At 30.7% G+C, this 19243-nt stretch overlaps 3 protein-coding genes across 11 annotated transcripts in view; 2 read left to right on the top strand and 1 right to left on the bottom strand.

The window, feature by feature from the left end:
- Positions 1-2416: 2416 nt before the first annotated feature.
- On the top strand, positions 2417-4334 carry LOC109337128 (UDP-glycosyltransferase 90A1-like). The gene is made up of 2 exons (XM_019574029.1): positions 2417-3217; positions 3625-4334. Exons 1-2 carry the CDS (start codon positions 2452-2454, stop codon positions 4299-4301), a joined length of 1443 nt encoding a protein of 480 aa, XP_019429574.1. The 5' UTR covers positions 2417-2451; the 3' UTR covers positions 4302-4334.
- Positions 4335-11839: 7505 nt separating this feature from the next.
- LOC109337125 (solute carrier family 35 member F1-like) lies at positions 11840-16997 on the top strand. 2 transcript variants are annotated; one of them, XM_019574027.1, is made up of 12 exons: positions 11840-12030; positions 12718-12812; positions 12974-13031; positions 13259-13453; positions 13827-13903; positions 14373-14455; positions 14880-14931; positions 15047-15115; positions 15678-15764; positions 15873-15934; positions 16659-16832; positions 16889-16997. In XM_019574027.1, exons 1-11 carry the CDS (start codon positions 11913-11915, stop codon positions 16795-16797), a joined length of 1035 nt encoding a protein of 344 aa, XP_019429572.1. In that variant the 5' UTR covers positions 11840-11912; the 3' UTR covers positions 16798-16832; positions 16889-16997. The 2 variants fall into 2 exon arrangements, with proteins under 2 accessions (XP_019429572.1, XP_019429571.1); XM_019574026.1 differs by having other exon boundaries at positions 16659-16962.
- A 1204-nt stretch (positions 16998-18201) lies between these two features.
- Positions 18202-19243, bottom strand: part of LOC109337123 (clathrin interactor EPSIN 3-like) — a 9221-nt gene continuing 8179 nt past the window's right edge. For 6 of the 8 annotated variants that reach the window (XM_019574018.1, XM_019574022.1, XM_019574024.1 and 3 more), the window contains one exon: positions 18202-18897. In XM_019574018.1, the coding sequence (XP_019429563.1) occupies positions 18536-18897 (362 nt within the window). In that variant the 3' untranslated portion in view covers positions 18202-18535. The remainder of the gene's footprint in view (positions 18898-19243) is intronic. The other 2 variants (XM_019574021.1, XM_019574023.1) reach the window with 2 other exon arrangements.

Genomic DNA, 19243 nt, shown 5'->3' with positions numbered 1-19243 from the left:
AGTCGACCATTGAGTTATTAGGACTGATTCACTCATTTTATATTAAGAAATTATAAAAAATTCAGCAAAGCTAACTTATAGGTGTAAGCTTGTAATCACTAGTTGTCGAATTATAGTTTCTGGTTGTGAAGGTAGTTAAAATACTCTATAAATAGTTTATTAAACACTCTATATAAACTATTTGAGTAAAAAAGATCCAGCCAGTTAAGCTACCTATTTTAGATATGCTTAAACTGACCCAATGAAACATATTTATATTGATTTTAGTGCTAGTCGGATCAAATAATATCAATTAGATCAACCATATACCCAATTCTTAGTTGGACTAGTCAAACCAATCCATTATTCGAGTCCAGTTTAACAACTATATCTCTAACATTGTCTATAAATAATGATTTTGCTCACATTTGATCATAAAATAAAACAATTATGTATCAAACTATTGTCACTTTTTGAAAAAATATTATTATGTTGTATTGATGATGTTATGGATACCAGTAGTGTTGGGAGGTTTGACTGGAATATTATCAAATCATACCTATATCCATGTCATAGGTATATCATACTAGTATGTATCAAAATCGAATTAAAATTGATGAAAACCTGTCGCCAATTGTATCATATTCACTCATTTCCTTCAAATTAAGTATAAAAATTAACCAAATTTAATTCTTACCAAAAAAATACTAGTATACTTATATAATATAATATAATATATATTAATCGAGTAAGGATCATCTCTAATACTGCATAGATAGATATTTCAAAAACAAAAACAATAGGAAAAATAACTTATTATAATATATATCTATCATTTTAATTTAATTATGTTAATTTTGTTTACAATTTAACTAATTTTTTATAAACAAATATTAATATATTAGTATTTATAGTAAGTGAGACTAAAACCACAATATTCTTATCATTTCATTCCTAAACCAACCTCCTTAACTACTATACCAACTAACAAGGTTTAAGTACATAACCTAAAATTGTTGTATTAATATCCTCACCAAATTAATGATTAATAGTTATTAGAGTAAATTACATTAATATTTTTTGAGTTTTAATTTAGTAAATTATACAAACTACTTATATCTTTTTTATTCCTAAACAAACCACCCTACTTTTTAATTATACTAATTACCTGTGCATGTGAGATAAATGTGACCTTTTAAGCAAAAAATGGTGATGAATATAATAGCGTTAAACAAAATATGATATATAGTAAAGATAAATCCAAAGAATATAAGAGTCAATGTGTACACACTATTTTTGGTTTGTTATAAGTTGTATCAATAATTTTAAAGATGTGATTAAATTACTCTTGTACTATATTATAGTGAACAAAAAATAATGAAGAAAAATTGACTTTTATACAGATGTATATCCATAAATATCACCTTTTGTTTAACTTAACTATACTTATCACTTTTTTTATTTAAGAGATTACAATTATATATTCTATTGAGGTAATCAGTATAATATATGTATATAATTAAATGTGATTTATATAGTTGTAATGAATGAGTAACTTCACTAATACTCATAAAATATTAATATAATTTACTCTACTTATTTTATCAAGTTGTTAAATGGAGATCACTTGTCCTATTCTTATATGACTTTGTCTCATTATTCAATAAAAAATATCATTTAATTAAAATCATATAAATGATTTTGTCAGGAGAATATCCTGTTTGTTGTAATAAATCCGCATTGAATTTATGGTCTACCTCAAAGATAAGGACTACCTCAAAAAAGGTGATAAATGTGAAATTTTAAGTAAAAAATTGCCATAAATATTATTAAGTTAATTAAAATATAATATATTGTAGAGACAAAGAATATAAGAGTCATTATGTACACATTATTTTTAGTTTGTTATAAGTTGTATCAATAATTTTAGGAGATGATTAAATTACTCTTATACTATATTGTAATGAATCAAAAATACTAAAAAGTATTGACTTTTATACTATTTAGACATATCTCTATAATACACCATATTTTATGTAACTTAATTATAGTTATTACTCTTTTTTATTTAAGAGATTACAATTACATCTTCTGCAGAGATATACACTATAATATATGTATATAATTAGAGATGATTTATATAATTATAAAAAATATAAGAATGATTTATATAATTTAACTAAAACTCATGGAGTGTTAATATAATTAATTTACTCTACTTATTAACATCCAGTTGTTTGATGGAGATCACGTATCCTCATTTTTATATCAGTTAAAAATAACATTTAATTAAAAAGAAAAATGATAAAAATAAAAAGTAATATTTTATAGTTGAATAAATGAGTCGATGATTTTGTGGAGAGAATAATCAGAATATCCTGTTTGTTGTAACTTGTAATAAATAGGCATTGAATTCATTGTCTCAGATACAATAGATTTGTTGAACTCAGCAATTGATTGAAGAAATAATTAATGGGTGACTCATATGAACAACACGTTGTTCTTTTTCCATTCATGTCCAAAGGACACACCATTCCCCTCCTCCACTTCGCTCGCCTCCTTCTCCTCCGCCACAACACCGCCGTCACTGTCTTCACCACTCCTGCCAACCACCCTTTTGTGGCTGAGTTTCTCCACGGCACGGCCGCCTCCATCATCGTCCTCCCATTCCACACGGCGGACGGAATAGAGAGCACTGACCAGCTTCCTTCCATGTCCCTATTCTACAAATTCGGCAACTCCACAGCCACCATGCAACCCTACTTTGAAAATGCCTTAGAGAATGAAATCACTATTCCACGTATAAGCTTCATGGTCACAGATTCGTTCCTTTGGTGGACACTACAATCTGCTACAAAATTCAATGTTCCACGTTTTGCTTACTTTGGGATGAGTTGTTACAGCGTTTGTCTTTCAAGCGAAGCAGTGTTTTCTGGGATATTGGGTGGGTCCCAACCTGATGATGAGTTAGTAACATTGACTCGGTTTCCATGGATTAAACTGTGTAAGAATGACTTTGAGGCTGAGTTCAGGAACTCAGAACCAAAGAGTGATGCATATGAGTTCAACATGAATGTGATTTCAGCAATTGGTGGTAGCTATGGTATGTTGGTAAATAGCTTCTATGAGTTAGAGCATGTATTTGTTGACCATAGTAATAAAGAATATTCTCCTAAGAGCTGGTGTGTTGGACCATTTTGTCTACCTCAATACACACCAAACATTCATCTCATCCGAGGTATGGATTCTCCGTATACTTGCCATATGTTCATTTATTTAATCGTAATATATTTACTGGATCAATCAATTACTTGAAGCTACTTGTCTTCATATATTTGCTTAGTTTAGTATGCATCTCATACTTTTTATACTATATTTAAGAAATACTTCTCAGTATATTTAGTGATACTGTTAATTAATTACTCAAATTTCATCACTAATAAGTTCATCTAGTAGTTGCCACACTTAATCAAACTAATCTATGATGCCCAAATACTCCAAAAATATTTAAAAATTAATCTAGTAAAATTACACGTTTATTCTTTGTAATGTGAATAATTGGTAGGTATTATTACTACATGTAATTAAAGTCAATATTTTATTTATTTAGGGTTTTCTGTAATGATTTTAGATTGGTCTTTGTAGGTGAAAAACCAAGATGGATTGAGTGGCTAGACGAGAAGTTGAAAGAGAAGGGCTCAGTTCTATATGTAGCTTTTGGGTCACAAGCTGAGATTTCTGATGAACAACTCATAGAGATGGCAAAAGGGTTAGAGGAATCAATGGTGAACTTCTTGTGGGTGATAAGAAAGGCTGAATGGGCCCTACCAGATGGGTTTGAAGAAAGAGTACAAAATAGAGGAATTGTAGTGAGAGAGTGGGTGGACCAAAGGGAGATTCTGATGCATGAGAGCATTGAAGGATTTCTGAGCCATTGTGGGTGGAACTCAGTGTTGGAGAGCATTTGTGCTGGTGTTCCTATATTAGCATGGCCCATGATGGCAGAGCAGCATCTGAATGCAAGAATGGTTGATGAAGAGATCAAGATAGGGTTAAGGGTGGAGACATGTGATGGTTCAGTGAGAGGGTTTGTGAAAAGTGAAGGGTTAAGGAAGAGTGTGAAGGAGTTAATGGAAGGAGAGAAAGGGAGAGAAGGAAGAAAGAAAGTGACTGAGTTGGCTGATATAGCTAAAAATGCAGTCCAAGAAGGTGGTTCATCATGTTCTACATTAGACTTGCTTCTTCAAGAGATATGCACCCACCACAAGGAATTGCCTCCATTGTCAAACTTAGAAACTATTCCTTCAAACAACAATATTTGATTTCTGCTGTACATGCATAAAACAAATTATAAAAATCAAAGAGGTAACAATAGTTATCAAATCGGAAACAAAACCTAATTTCTTAGTCTATTTATATTTATATGGAGTAAGTATACTCTCTAATATCGGGGTTGTGATGTATTTTAATATTTTTAGCATTTTTATTATATTTTGAGTATCTTTTTATTATTTTTTCAATATCTTTTATATATTTTTTAGTATTTAAACACTATTGGGAGTTTTCTCTTATCTGTCAGGTTTGTGCTTGCAAACTTGTGTTTTCGTTCTAGGTTTGACACTTGTCAATCCTTTGTGCTTCCGAGTTCCGACTACATTAAGTTGAGATTTTTTTCAATAATGAAGAGACAAATATTGTAAAAACAATGATTAAAAATAACATGATAAAACATTTTTATCCTTCTATATATATAACAAAATTACACTTTTGACATTAAAAATACAAGTAAAAATATGTCTCTCTATCAGCGGAGAGGATCATTATTCCTAATAATAATAAGATGGAAAAAATCAAAATAAAAAACTGTTCTCTTTGAGAATTCTTGTGCATTAATATGTATATAAGAGATAGAGATCATCTATCCTAAAAGTGTGTTCCAAACCTTGTTCCCATCTAGTAAAATAGTGATACATGTTAAAGGATATGATTACTATTTGAGAGAGTGATCTACATTCATTCGTATATAAGATGCTTTAACCATTTCTTTTCATGTTTGTCAATAAAATATCATAAAATTAAAGGTACAACTTTAAATTATCTTACCTTGACCGTACAAATAATTGAATGAATTTTGTCTAAATTGGAGCCGACACCAAATAGAAAAGTTAACGAAATGGTTTAACTAGAAGACAATATACACCACATGTTTTATGTATATATATATATAAAACTATAATGCGTGATTGGCTAAAACACATTGTGGACAATATCGGGTTGTTTTCGCTAATACATCAAATCTGTCAATGGTCTCTAATGTGTAAAGGTCTTTATTTATTGGAGGATCCTTGGCGTTATAGTAAAATCTTAATTTGTAAAAAAAAGTGTTGTTCCATCAAAGACTTTGATTTTTATAGATATATGGTTATGATGCAATCTATATATCTTATTATGAGTGGAACGTTATTCTTGCACATTCTTTCTCACATTTCTGCCAAAACTCTAGGTAACAGGATAGTGATTGCTCAAGCCACAATTGCTTTAGCTTCCCTACTCTTCTCTTTATTTAGAGGAGCACTCATGCTTTTGGGTTGGTTTTGAAGGGATGAAGATCACACGTCTCAAACGGTGTTCTACTCATGTCTCAAGCCAATCAGATTGCTCCATTTTATTATTTTTTGTTTTTAAATTTTTTATTTTATTCATCTGTTAATATATGATTGGCTTGAGACATAAAATGAGATACTGTTGGTGACAGGTGATCCCCATCCCTTCTGAAGTATCTTGTTTTTTTAAACATGTTACTTATGGTATTTTTTTATCAACAATATATTATATTAAAAGAAAAAACATTAGGAGAACAAGTGATACTCCTATCCACAACAAAATTACACACAACAATTCAAACAATTTGAAGGCTCCACACCCAATCTATGAATTTGGCTACACACCCAATTCAAACTTATGGTACCATAACAACACGACACAAACAACATAACAACACTTTACACATCAACATATGCGAGCATGATGCATGCAGTACGTGTATTATATATGAATTATTGTTGTTATATTCAACATTTATCTCTGCATAAATGTATGTAGATCCATTAGCAAAATTCTTTGTGCCTTCTCACACTTTCTGCATGTCGTAGTGCTTTAAATTCTTTAACGAGTAGAGTGACTAGTTGTTCTTATATTCCAATTATACTAGTACAAAATATACTTTAAATATCACAATTCAACATCTATTAATTTTGACTCGTTTTCAAAAAGTAGCTAGGCGGTGTTATTTTTGAATAATTTCAAAAGAAAAGGCTTTAGTTCCTAAAATAACTAACGTCTAAAAGTATTTAATTTTCGATTACACGACTTTCAACAATTATCATTATGTTTTTTTGGCAGATAAAACATAGATAACTCTCTTCATGCTTAATTTAGGATTAAAAGATCTCTTGAATAATGGTTTTGAATAGGGATAGCAACGAGGCGGAATAGATATGGGCAGTGCTTTCCCATACCCATACCCGAACTATTTACGGGTACCTGCATGAGTATGGGTATTTGCAGGTACCCCACGAGTTTTTAAGTTTCAGTATATATTTTATAATAATTAATACGTATAAAATAATTATTACATGAATAATAAAATTTATGTACATGTTAAATTTATCATATATTTCAATCACTAAAGTTCCTTAAGAAAATATAAAAATAAATAATATATAAGTATAAATTTATAAATATGCAGGTATTCGCGGGGTGGGTATTATTATACCCGCTCCTACTGATAAGCTCTTTTTATGGGTACTCGTTGTGGGTACCCACAAAGCGAATATTTTTGACATCCCTAGTTTTGAACTTTGGAGTCAATTACAGATTAGAGAATATATTAGCACTCCATCTGCTCATAATAAAATGGTATTATCGCTAGTTGCATGAATTAAATATACCATTGATTTAAAAAATTATTATCAAGACATATTAGAATACATATTATATATCTTTTGTGCCAGACAAGAATTAATATTGCTCTTATGTATCCTAATAGGAGATGAATCCCAAAAAGACCTTATCCACATCCAATAGTATTTTACCAAATAATATAAAATATTAGCTTATATTTTTATAATTCTTTCTCTGTAATTAAATTACACATGACATCAATTATAACACTGATGAGGACGAGAGATCTTCATTCATCCCAATAGACATTTGGGAAACAAGACTATGTAGTTTATGGTTTAAAAATGATTAACTTCATTTGTTTTATTTAAAAATATAACTGACAAATCTATATTTATCTACTTTAAGAATGGTGAATCATAATAAATATAATTAATATTCACACTACATCCTCTCTCAAAAGAATGGTGAATCAACAAAAACTTATTTTGCATTGTATCTAATCTCAAAGTGATTTTTAAAAATGATTAAAATTTTATACTAGAGAAAAATGATGATTAAGTTGTTATACTATCAGGTTTACCAATGACAAACTCAGTCTCATCATCATCACATATAGTTCAATATTTTTCTCATCACTAAAATTATTAGCAATGTCTTTTATAATAGCCATCTATAATAATAATAGTTAAAACTATTATTAGTAAGTAACCTGATGAATATATATATATATATATAAATAAATAAGTGTAAATAGAGAAAATTACACAAAACCCTTTTAAAAATATGAATTGGTGTTACTTGGAACCATATTCGTACCTGCAAAGTGGTGAATGTGGTACACGACTCTGATGTAGGAAAATAATAAAAGTTGGAAGTTGTGTACTTTAGACATGACTACCATGATCAAAGAAGAGTTGGGCTGGTTATGGACTTGTGTGTGGTTTTAGAGTTGGGCCCATGCATACTAAGAAGAAGAACCTGTTAACGAAAGAAAAAGAAGAGAAGAAAGCAAGTACACGATAGTTATAGATAGCTCTTCCATCACCCTATCAGAAAGTCCTTTGCTCAAGCCAAAAGGGATCAAGGAAGTACGAGCTAGTAAGATGGTTAGATAATCATAATTGAGATTTTATAGATAATCCTACTTTCCATGATTGTTTAGAGCTAAATGGGTCAAAATGACTAAACATGCAAAAATCACAAATTAGCTTACATGCACTCAGCACAAAAGCTAAGCTCAATGCATGAGGCCCTGAGCGTGGAAGCCACACTAAGTGAGGAAGAAGCCAAACGGAAGGTCTCGAGTAAAAATAGGTGTGTTGAGTGCATCGCCATTGCACTCGGTGCAAGAGCCAAAAGTCATATTTATAAAATTAGGCATACTTGATGGTTTATAAGGTTCAATTTTATGATTGTAGTTGCTAGACATAAAACTATTTTGGTAAAGTGTTAGTATAGGCCAAGACATTGATGACTAAAAATATTGAGGTGTACACTAAACTCAACTCGTGTGTATAGATTGCTAGAAATAGAGGTGTGTAAGTCATAATTGTTGATCTCGTATTTAAGGTTTTGACTTTATTTCATGAGTTACTAAGTATATTAAAGTATTAGCTCTTAGTGTAATTGACGTCCAATATTGTATAGAGTCATACTTGTTTTATTAATCGGTTGTTTGCCCATATTACTGAGATTAAAAGTGAGTTAGTCCCACATCTAAATTCCGACACTTTTATTATCAATATTTTTCCACCAAACCAATCAACTGAAAACTCTTTTGAAAAACCAAGTTTAGAATAATAATTTGATTTTGAAAGACTAAGTTAGCTAATCCTTATGGATATGACAAACTCCTTACCACTTTTATTTGTTTGCTACACCAAAGATGTAATTTTTGCAAAAACTACTTAATGATAATAGATTTTGCCAAATAGCAATTCCCTATGATTGAAACAATAGAGTATGCATGTTGTTTGAGCTTAACTAATCTATTCTTACAATATTTTCTGCATGAACTCACATCTTAAAAAAAACAATAATAGAGGATTCATTTTACATTTAATTTAAATCTTTAGATATATTAGATTGTAAGTGTTGATAAGACTTTCAAGTGTTTGAGATGCTATAAAGTGAATATCCAAATGGAGAATTAATTGATGATGCTACTAGTTCATATGAAATGAATGTGAAATCATATGGTGTTATCCAATTCATTTTGATGTTTGATAATAATTTATTTGGTCATATTTATATGACCTTATTAAATTATTTCATGGGAATTAGGTGGATCTCACATAAATTTTGCTAAATAACAAGACAAGAAGGTCTTGCTAACATTCTTCTCAATTGCATAGTTAATAGTCAATGATGTTCAATGCAGATGTTAGTTTATGTAATAACATACTAGAGCCGTTAGAATGAGTGTTTAGATCCATTCACTTTTAGAGAAAAATACTGAAGAACCTTGCATCAGAAATATGAATTTTAAATAAGAAAGTGAAACAAAATACAAAGTATATATGTAATCTGATGGGAAATAATTACCTATAGTACTAGATAGACAAATTTTTATTTTTGTATTTGTATTGAATAGGTGAAATTGTTATATCATTATATGTAAATAGTAAAAATGTTATAACATTATGTTTTTATATTGTTTTTGATATATTTATTTATATTAAGAGGATCCTAACTCAATCTACTAGGATAAATGCTTTACTAATCATTGATTTTAAAATAAAAAAAAAATTTTTTTATTGTCAAACTAAAAAATCATTTGCTTAATCTATTAAATAAATTAATTATTTTTTCTTAGCAAAACTGATGATATAGCAAAATTTGAAATTTTCTTAATTAAAGAAATGCTTACTAACATGGTTTGATGCCAAAATGGATTTAAAGGAATGAAAAGTTTTAAAGGTAAAAAATGAGCATGAAACTAATATGCTACTAAATGGAATTTTATTGTTATTCTTGGTTATTAGGTGATTAGACATTAGAGGTTTGTGATACACGTCTTCTCTCACAACCTCATATTTATCAGAAGCATGTTTTGATACACTTTTGGTATTATAAATTTGATTCTATATTCTTTTAAGACGAGTTTGAGTTATATTAACATATCTAGACGTCTTACATTCTTCTAAATTATATATTTTTATTAGTATTAAGAGGTGTTCAATTAAATTACCAATATTTAATAATATAATTATTATTTACTTTGGAAATTTTTTTTAATTTTAATTTTCTATGTTTTAGTTACCCATAATTTATAAATCATATTAACATATTGGATTGATTCATTCTATCTCATATATTATCATATAGTGATCGAGTTAAGTTTGTATAGCAAATAAAACTATTAAATTATCTAATTGAATTTGAATTAAACTAAAAGCTTATGCATCAATATCACAACACACCCCTCTTAACATTATATAATCGTTTTTGAGTTCACTATCATTATGTTTTTTTTCTTCATATTACTTTCTTAACATTATTCTTAAATCGCTTATTTTTAAGTAATATTAAAAAAGCATATTGTCAAGTGGTGGCACTAAGAAAAAAGTTGATTTGTTGTAGTAGACTACTTTCTAGCAACTTTCTACTTGTGTAGCAATAGTATAACTAAAATTAATTGATTAATTAACCATATTTGGTAATGGTTCGATCAGCATATTTCTATAGCTAGTTGGCTTTGGGATATATTGTCATGTAAAGAGATAAAAAAGCTAGAAGCTAAAAGTAGTAAAGAAAATCAAAAAGTGAATTAAATCAGCAAAAAAGATAAGGCAAAGCACATTTCGCGGCTCATAACTTTTAGTTCAGCACTTTTGCAAAAGAAAAGCTAAACATATATTATAATACATTTTATGACTACTCCACAAGAAACTAAAAAGACAATCTATGATTTTTTGAGCATATTCAGGAGAAATTGGACCACTTATTATTATTTTTTTTAAAAATCTTAAAAAATTAAAGTACCTTATTTTGAATGAAAAACAAGTTTAATTAAAAATGATCTTTTACAAAAGTTAAGTCCATGAAATTTTTCCCTCTTCATTCAATCACCCTCCTTCTCACTTGAATGCACTCTTTCATATGTTTGTAATTTATGGAAATGTATCATACACAATATATATTCTCTAGGAATTCAAATATTATTTTTTTATGTAAACAAATGCTAGTATAATATTTTACTTTTAAAATATTAAATTGTCACTTTTGTTTTCTATTAGAGTAAAAGACAGCTAACATATTTATAAAAAAAGTCCAAACAAATGGGCTCCAAAAAGATACATCAATCAATGGTTGTGTTTAAGTCAATTATATATTTATATAAATAAACTCAAAAGCAATTTTAAGATAACTTATTTTATTTGATTGTGGAAATTCATTGGTAGTTGAGAAACGAATTTAAAACAACTCTAATGACTTTAATATTATTATTTAAGTTTTTCTTTACTAAGAATAATAATGATAGCAACACATCTTGAATATGTGAATTCTTTAGTAAAAACAATGATAGCAAAAAATGTTGAATACATCATTTATTTACTTGAGCACATTTTGTTACATAAACATGATCAAATAAAAAAGCATATGATCTAATGGATGATGTACCTTAAAAATGAAGAAAAACATTTTTTGTCTGAATATGTAAAAGTTAAAGTTTAGTCAACTATTACATGATTGGATTGAGTTAGAGTGTTTGACTATATCCCCATCCCACCTCACTTATTGTTCTTACTGACCCACCAAAGTGAACAAAAATGATACTTTGTCATTTTCATAATTGAAATTGATGCCTCAAATCATTAATAAAAATAACTTCATTTATTATCATTCATCAGAAAAATAGTTAATTATTAAATCAATCAGATATATATTGTCGGGTTAGTTCTTAAGTTTCAATATTGAAGTCTCCTTTTCTTCCACTGTCTCTCAACCAACCTTATTATATATATGGATGCTCTGAAGTTTTAATATTTGGACTAACCTTGTGTATAGTATACAGTTTTGGAGTGATGGTGAATTTGAAAGAGTTTTGTAGCAGAAAAACATTAATAGGTGTTGCTTTGGGACAATTTCTTTCACTTCTCATCACTTCCACTGGCTTCTCTTCTTCTCAATTGGCTAAAAAAGGTTTCTTCTTTTCATCTTTCTTCTATGCATTTAACACCTTTCTTTCATTTCTCTATTTATTATTTTACCTATATAATTCCTATTATCACTGTGTAAGTAGTGCTGCCAAATTTCTCTCTTATTTCTCCAACTCTTTCATAAAGAGCTTGTTTTCACAAGCTTATTTGATAAGCTTATTGAAATTGTCTAAAAAAAGTTTAGAGGAAGGTATAAGCTTCTTTTTACAACTTGTACTCTGTAAGTTTTTCTAAATGCTACATCAGAGATTTGCCCTATTAAGGACTTAAGGGTATGTTTAGGTAATCAACTTACTTGAACAATTATTAAATGTTGTATATGAGAGCTCATAGTCACATAATATATGGTTCTCTTTAGTAAGGATGCGGGTACGTAGTACGTGATATATTATCCAGTCAAATACCGGTATGCTATGGGTATATTCAGTAGGTTTTTATAGCTCTTTGCATGGTCGTAAGTTATTTTCGAACTCTATATCCAAATACTTGCTTAACTGCCTGTGTGATAAGGTAAGCTCTATATAGGCAAATGCCCCTTAAGTTTCAGGAAAACTTATGTTCCTTCTTTGTGTTTTTGGACCAACTTATAGTTAAGTTAATTGTATGTCTAATTTTTGGTTTTTGAAAAGCTAATACAGTTTTTGTGCTTGGCTGTGTTTTATTGGCATAGGAATTAATGCACCAACTTCACAGTCCTTTCTGAACTATGTGTTGTTGGCGGTTGTATATGGGAGTATTGTAGTATACAGAAGAAAACCACTCAAGGTTATATATACTCTATGCTTCACAATTCTGTGCTTTTTCTGTTGGTTCTATTTTTAGATTGAGCTACATTGTTACTAATTCTGCTAGATTTACTGTGTTTTCTCCTCTCAATGTGCAACATTTAGTGACAGTTTCATTATCTTCACATGGTTCTTATGCAGGCAAAATGGTATTATTATATACTTCTTGGAATTGTTGATGTTGAAGCAAATTTTCTAGGTAAGTGTTTCATTATGGTAGAGATATGGTACTATATCAAAAGCATTGATACAATCAATACATTTATACACAGTTAGGCCAAACAATGGCTTGTCAGAGCAAGACTAAAATTTTATAACCGACCTATTCAATTATACTATTTATTATCGGATTCTTCTTATGTGTTAAATGAAGAAAGCCGCATGTTACCTTCAATGCCTTACAAACTAATTCTCTATAATGAACAGTTGTGAAGTCGTATCAATACACATCACTTACCAGTGTGATGCTGCTTGACTGCTGGTCCATTCCAACCGTCATGCTTCTTACGTGGCTTTTCTTGAAAACAAAATATAGATTCAAAAAGATAACTGGTGTAGTTATTTGTGTTGCTGGCCTTGTCCTGGTTGTGTTTTCAGATGTTCATGCAGGCGACCGTGCAGGTAGATAGTTTTTTATGCACTATATTATGGTATCTACATCTCATATTTACTTTTTAAGCAAACACACATATATGCACACACAAAAGCACATGATAGCTAGTGTTTCGTAGACATGTTAGAAAAGACAGAACAGAACATGAGTGTTGTTTTGTGTGTGGTATATTCCATGAACATAACGGAAGAAGATAAAATACTGAAAAGTAGAACGTTTTGGTTACACTGAAAAATAAAAGAGTGCTCCATGTCTTTATTCTTGGAAATCATTCAACTAGTAACTTTTGATTCTGTTGTTAAATATCATCAATCATATAATATGCAATTTTCCACTTAAGACAGTTTTCAGACACTTTGATGTTACATTCACTTGCTATAGGTGGAAGCAATCCTAGTAAAGGGGACATTCTTGTTATCGCTGGTTCTACCTTGTATGCAATCAGCAATGTCAGTGAGGTAAGATGATTTCACTTCTAATTAAATGCATTTTGTAACACTCTTGCAAATGATTAACAATGTGGCACAATCACTACTATTCAATGTCAAAAACTTTGTGTGCTAGTTCAATTCCAACCAACATTGATTATTATACTAAGGTTGTTCTTTTCTATCCTTTACCTGTCACTAGGTGAATGTTTCACTGTTTGTTTCAACGTTGAATCACAAGTTTCTCCATTACATGATAAATATTTGTCCAAGCGTAGAACTTTGTCGAATCTCTACGACATGGATCAATGTTGTTGTTGTTGTTGTTGTACATAACAAGGATCTGTACTTGAACTTCTGTTATATGTCCTTTCATCTCTTCCATGACATGTTCCTTTGCATTTGTACTTCATGTTCCTTTCCATATAATACATGCACACTTGACATCTAATATATATGTTTCATCATTCCTAATATTGTTATTTCTTTTCCATTGTAGGAATTTCTAGTTAAAAGTGCTGATACAGTTGAGCTCATGGCAATGTTGGGCATCTTTGGTGGCATTATGAGTGCCATCCAAATGTATCCTTCAAATTTATTATACATTACTACCTCTGCTCCTTTATATAAGTCCATTTCCAAATTTCTAAGTACATTAATTAGCATTTAGTTGAAAGAGAAAGTGAGTGTGTCTTAATAATGAAGGATAGTTTTGTAAAAGTATATATAAGAAAACTAACCGTATTAACTAACTTTCTTAATTCCCATGAAAATACCAAAAGGGTCCTATAGAAAGGACCTGAGGCAATATAAGGACTAAGCGACTTTTCTGTTCTGAATTTTGTTGGTAGCTTAGTTTTATGTCTAATTATTTATTAATATGTTGTTCATAATCAAACTTGTTCTTCTATGAAATTTGATGGGAGGAGTTTATTTAGTTGTTCATAATCAAAATTGTTACATTCTTAGTTTTCTTTTCCTGTTGCAACCTTAATGATTAATACAGATGTATACTTGAGCGCAATGAACTCAAATCGATTCATTGGACAACTGGGGCAGTAAGCACTCTTAATCTCTCTCACTTACTTACTCACTCTCAATATGCTAATGATTGTGATGTAAGAACTTTAAGCATTGTTATTTATGTTCATTTCTTTCAAATGTTGGTTTCAGGTGATTCCATTTCTTGGATTTTCAGTGGCTATGTTTGTGTTTTACTCTTTAGTTCCTGTTCTGCTCAAGGTGTGGATTCAAACTATAACAAATCTGCAGTTTTTTCTTCCTTTTCTTTAATGATATTTGTTGTTATGACCATGGAATAAAATGATGGAACTAATAGAAGTAATGGATGTAGTGTATTGTTGGTCATATAAAATATCACTATCTCTCTAGGACCTTAGAAAATCTGACATCAATCAAGATTCTTGATATTTTGACTAGCATTGGAGAAGTTATATTTGGTTCATATTGATAATTGTCCATCTGGCAAAAACAGATTAACTTCTTCTTGCACCACTTGATCGGTAGACATGTCGGAAAAGGAAGTAACAAAACATGTTGACTATGTTAGGTGGTTGTTTATTTTTTTTCATGTGGTGTTTGGTTTATATATATAGAAAGGACAATAGACTGAAAAGTAGAACACCTCGTTATGCTCTATTGCATCTTGTTTAGTCCATGCACCAAATGTTACCTTATAGTTCACACCATCCTAACATTGAAAAAAAGGAGAAGTGTTATACATATGTAGATTTTTACTGGAAAATAACATGTTTAAATATGCTATCATATTCTTTTGTCACAGACCAATGGTGCTACCATGCTAAATCTGTCTCTGTTAACCTCGGACATGTGGTCTGTCTTAATTCGCATTTTCGCTTACCACGAAAAGGTGTGACTACAATCTCTACTCCCTTTGTTTTCACTTACAAATTCTTGCAGATGCGAGTCACGTTTTCAGTGTGCTAACATTTCTGGAGCTAATTATTACTGTTTCCAGGTTGATTGGATGTACTTTTTGGCCTTCGGCGCTGTTGTTGTCGGGCTTCTTATCTACTCTGGGTATGTTCTGTTCCACTTTCTCCATGTAAAATTACAGTTTGTGTGGGAAGATTCATTTAGGATTTCTCTAAAAATGAATAATTGTTGCAAAATTCATTCAGCCAGGTCTAGTGTGTTATTACATTAGTTAATATCTGAATTGAATATGAATAACCATTAACTAAGCATTTAAACTAAAAGTATAGGCACCAATGTGTGTTAGTCCAAATGGAAAGAGCTTGAGTCCTGCTCAAGCACCATATCGTACTCCGAGAAATTAGTCTATTACTTGTCTGAATGCTACGAGAGACCAAATAAACTAAAAGCATATGCATAGCTTGGAAATATGAGCATTGTCGATCGTGATTCAAGTAATGGATCACAGTAATGGACTTTGAGTTATACAGAAGCCGGGTGCTATGCTGATAATGTAGCTAAGCTAATTTTCGTAACCAGATTTCGGGGGCATTGGAAGAGTTTATATATAAGCTTATTTGGTTTATTGGCGATCTCTTATCATATCAACACTTACTAAAGTGTTTGGAACAATCAATTAAAGTGCCTTGTGACCTTCTTACAATCAATTAAAGTGCCTTGTAAAACAGAAACCGTATTTTCTGCAATCCAGATTCATTGGTTCATGATACTTGTTTGTAGTAGGGATTCTTTACATGCTGATATAGTAGTTTTTACCTAATAAGTTAAGGTTGTTTTTACCTATGGTGGGTTTTTCATCTTAATGCAGTGGTAAGAAAGATGAGATTCAACAGCATCCAAATGTTGGTGAAGAAGATCCTCACCCAATGAAACAGGATGAGGAAGCCAATTCAGGACATGAAAACAAAGGATCTGAGGCTGGAAGCTCAAAAACCTGGGTAGCATGAGAAAGTGTATAACTATAGTTCCATAAAGGGTAAAATCATGAGGAAGAATGGCCTTAAAAAATGGAGATTATTCTAAATGTTTTACTTGTATTTATGAAGTTCCTCCAACACTGATGTAACCAAAGAAGCACACACATAGACTATGTTCATTTTAGATGTTGTTTTTGTTCCCATGTCTATCATTTGATGCCTTAGTGTTTTGTTTAGATGGACTTTTCAGGAAAAATAATTATAATTCTGGAAACTAATAGTATAATTTTCAGTCATGATGTTACTCATTATCTAATATTTTTATGGATTTAATATGTACACACCTACAGTGTAAGTGTTTTTTACAATGTCAATAAATCTTCCATATGTTATTAATTATATCTCTGTTGTATCGATAAAATATTTATTTAGTAGTATAAGGTTTTACTATATTCTCAGATAGATTAAAAAGTCAATGATTCAATTCTCGAGAACAACATTTATTAGAAGGTAACCATATACCCATAAGGAGATTAGTTCATTACTAATAAAATAAAAAGCTATCTTGGTTATACAAAAAATTATATACCTCTTTATTTATTACATAATGTATTAATTTTAAATATTATATACCAATAAAGGTAAAGTTAATATCTATGCACCGATAATGTAAAGTTTTTTACACTGTTAATTCACCATCCACCATTGATTTGTATTACTTTTGTTTGAGAGTTAATGATAATTAACAAATCAATGGTGAATAATTAATAACAGTCTAAAAAAACTTTACACACTGTAAGCGTATAATATAATATCCATAAGTGTATAGTGGTTGAGACATACCCAGGCTTATGTAAGAAACATGTTTGATTTTGGTACAAAACATTAGGGGGGAAGTTTGACTAATTCACTGGACTCTAATATTCTACCCCCAATTATAGAATGGGAAGATAACTAATAAAATAACAAAGATTATCTTATAGATTAAACTAATATCACTCCTCTCTAATTCATTAACCAAATATATTAAGATGTGTCATCTATGTAATCGTAAGACCATGTAAAAAGCTTATATGTACAGTTCATTATAATTAAAACAACAATATAAAAGATATCATTCAGGATTTAGCAAATAGAATATTTAACACACATACAAAGATATATTTTGGCATAGTTCATCATAGTTAAAACCAAAAGTATCATTCAGGATTTGAGCAGACAGAATATTTATTGCATAACTATAGTAAGCATCCTTACATGAATATCTAGTCTGTCACCTGATTTTGAAGTGTCAATGGACTTTCAGCAATAAACTAACAACCATAACACATAAAACCACTGAATTTCAACCTTTAAATACAAGGGAAGCATAAAAGTAGAAAAATAATATTAATATGAAGCCACCTGGTAGTGTAAAAAAATGAGGCACAACAATAGAAAGCAATAACCCAAGTAAGGTTATATTATATCCAGTCACTGGTACACATAGCTGATGCACAAAGCAGCAAGAGAAAGGTGACCCAAAAAAGAATGGTAATATTTATAACAAGAATAAACATACATCACACTGGGTCACTCACTCTACAGAAAAAGTACAGCTATTGTAGAAGATACACCACTATAAAATTTTCAAATGTCAAGATGTGGATATCATCAACAATAGCATTGGTAAATTGGTATGCCAATCTCTCTCAACTTGTAACAAAACAATCAAAGTAATTGTACTTCTTCACCTTGTTATCTTGGAATAATGCTGCCCAATGGAGACTCATCGGTAGCCGCCATATGGCTGTTGAGAATAACCACCTGGACCCATCATGGGGTTGTAATTACTTTGCATGTTGGCCCTTTGCTGATATCCTGTAGGGGGTTGCATTTGGACTCCTTGCCCCATACCCATGTTGGTCATCCCCATGCCCATACCCATGTTGTTCATCCCCATGCCCATACCCATACTGTTGCCCATACCCATGCCGTTGCCCATACTCATTCCCATCGATGGATTCATGCCTCCATAGCCTCCCATACCCATACCATTGCCCATGCCCATGCCCATACCCATACCCGAGCCCATGTTAGAACTTGGGTTTGGAGAAGATCTTATTGCACCAGCACCAGCCCGACCTATACCTGAACCCGATCCCATAGCTTGACCCATGGTTACTGTTGATGTTACAGCTTGTGTGGTGGGCTTCTCCATTCTCTTTTCCTTCCTATTAATGGATTCAAAGTCAATCCCAATATCTGCTAATGGATTTGTCTTATCTGCATAAAATAAAATGCATACAAGTTAATAGTATGCTCAGATAAGGTCAACGTTCCAAATGAAACTTGACCAGTTTGGTTTGGTTGAAGAACATGGGTATGGCACAAGAAGATTGTTGGCGAGGTGTAAGTAAGCACAATCATTAATAATAGGAGGAAATGAAAATAGAAATGTTGGGGAGGTGTAAGCACTCACGTCCAGAGATATTCA

Source organism: Lupinus angustifolius, unplaced genomic scaffold, assembly GCF_001865875.1.
Source record: "Lupinus angustifolius cultivar Tanjil unplaced genomic scaffold, LupAngTanjil_v1.0 Scaffold_2_2, whole genome shotgun sequence".
NCBI lineage: Eukaryota > Viridiplantae > Streptophyta > Magnoliopsida > Fabales > Fabaceae > Lupinus > Lupinus angustifolius.
This window is presented reverse-complemented; position numbering and strand designations above follow the sequence as displayed.

Excerpts from the sequence above, each read along its gene's own strand:
- LOC109337128 (XM_019574029.1), top strand. The coding sequence starts at position 2,452 with ATGGGTGACTCATATGAACAACACGTTGTTCTTTTTCCATTCATGTCC. Across the intron at positions 3,218-3,624 it reads AAACATTCATCTCATCCGAG|GTGAAAAACCAAGATGGATT; the intron begins GTATGGATTCTC and ends TGGTCTTTGTAG.
- LOC109337125 (XM_019574027.1), top strand. The coding sequence starts at position 11,913 with ATGGTGAATTTGAAAGAGTTTTGTAGCAGAAAAACATTAATAGGTGTT. Across the intron at positions 12,031-12,717 it reads TTCTCAATTGGCTAAAAAAG|GAATTAATGCACCAACTTCA; the intron begins GTTTCTTCTTTT and ends TTATTGGCATAG. Across the intron at positions 13,904-14,372 it reads CAATCAGCAATGTCAGTGAG|GAATTTCTAGTTAAAAGTGC; the intron begins GTAAGATGATTT and ends TTTCCATTGTAG.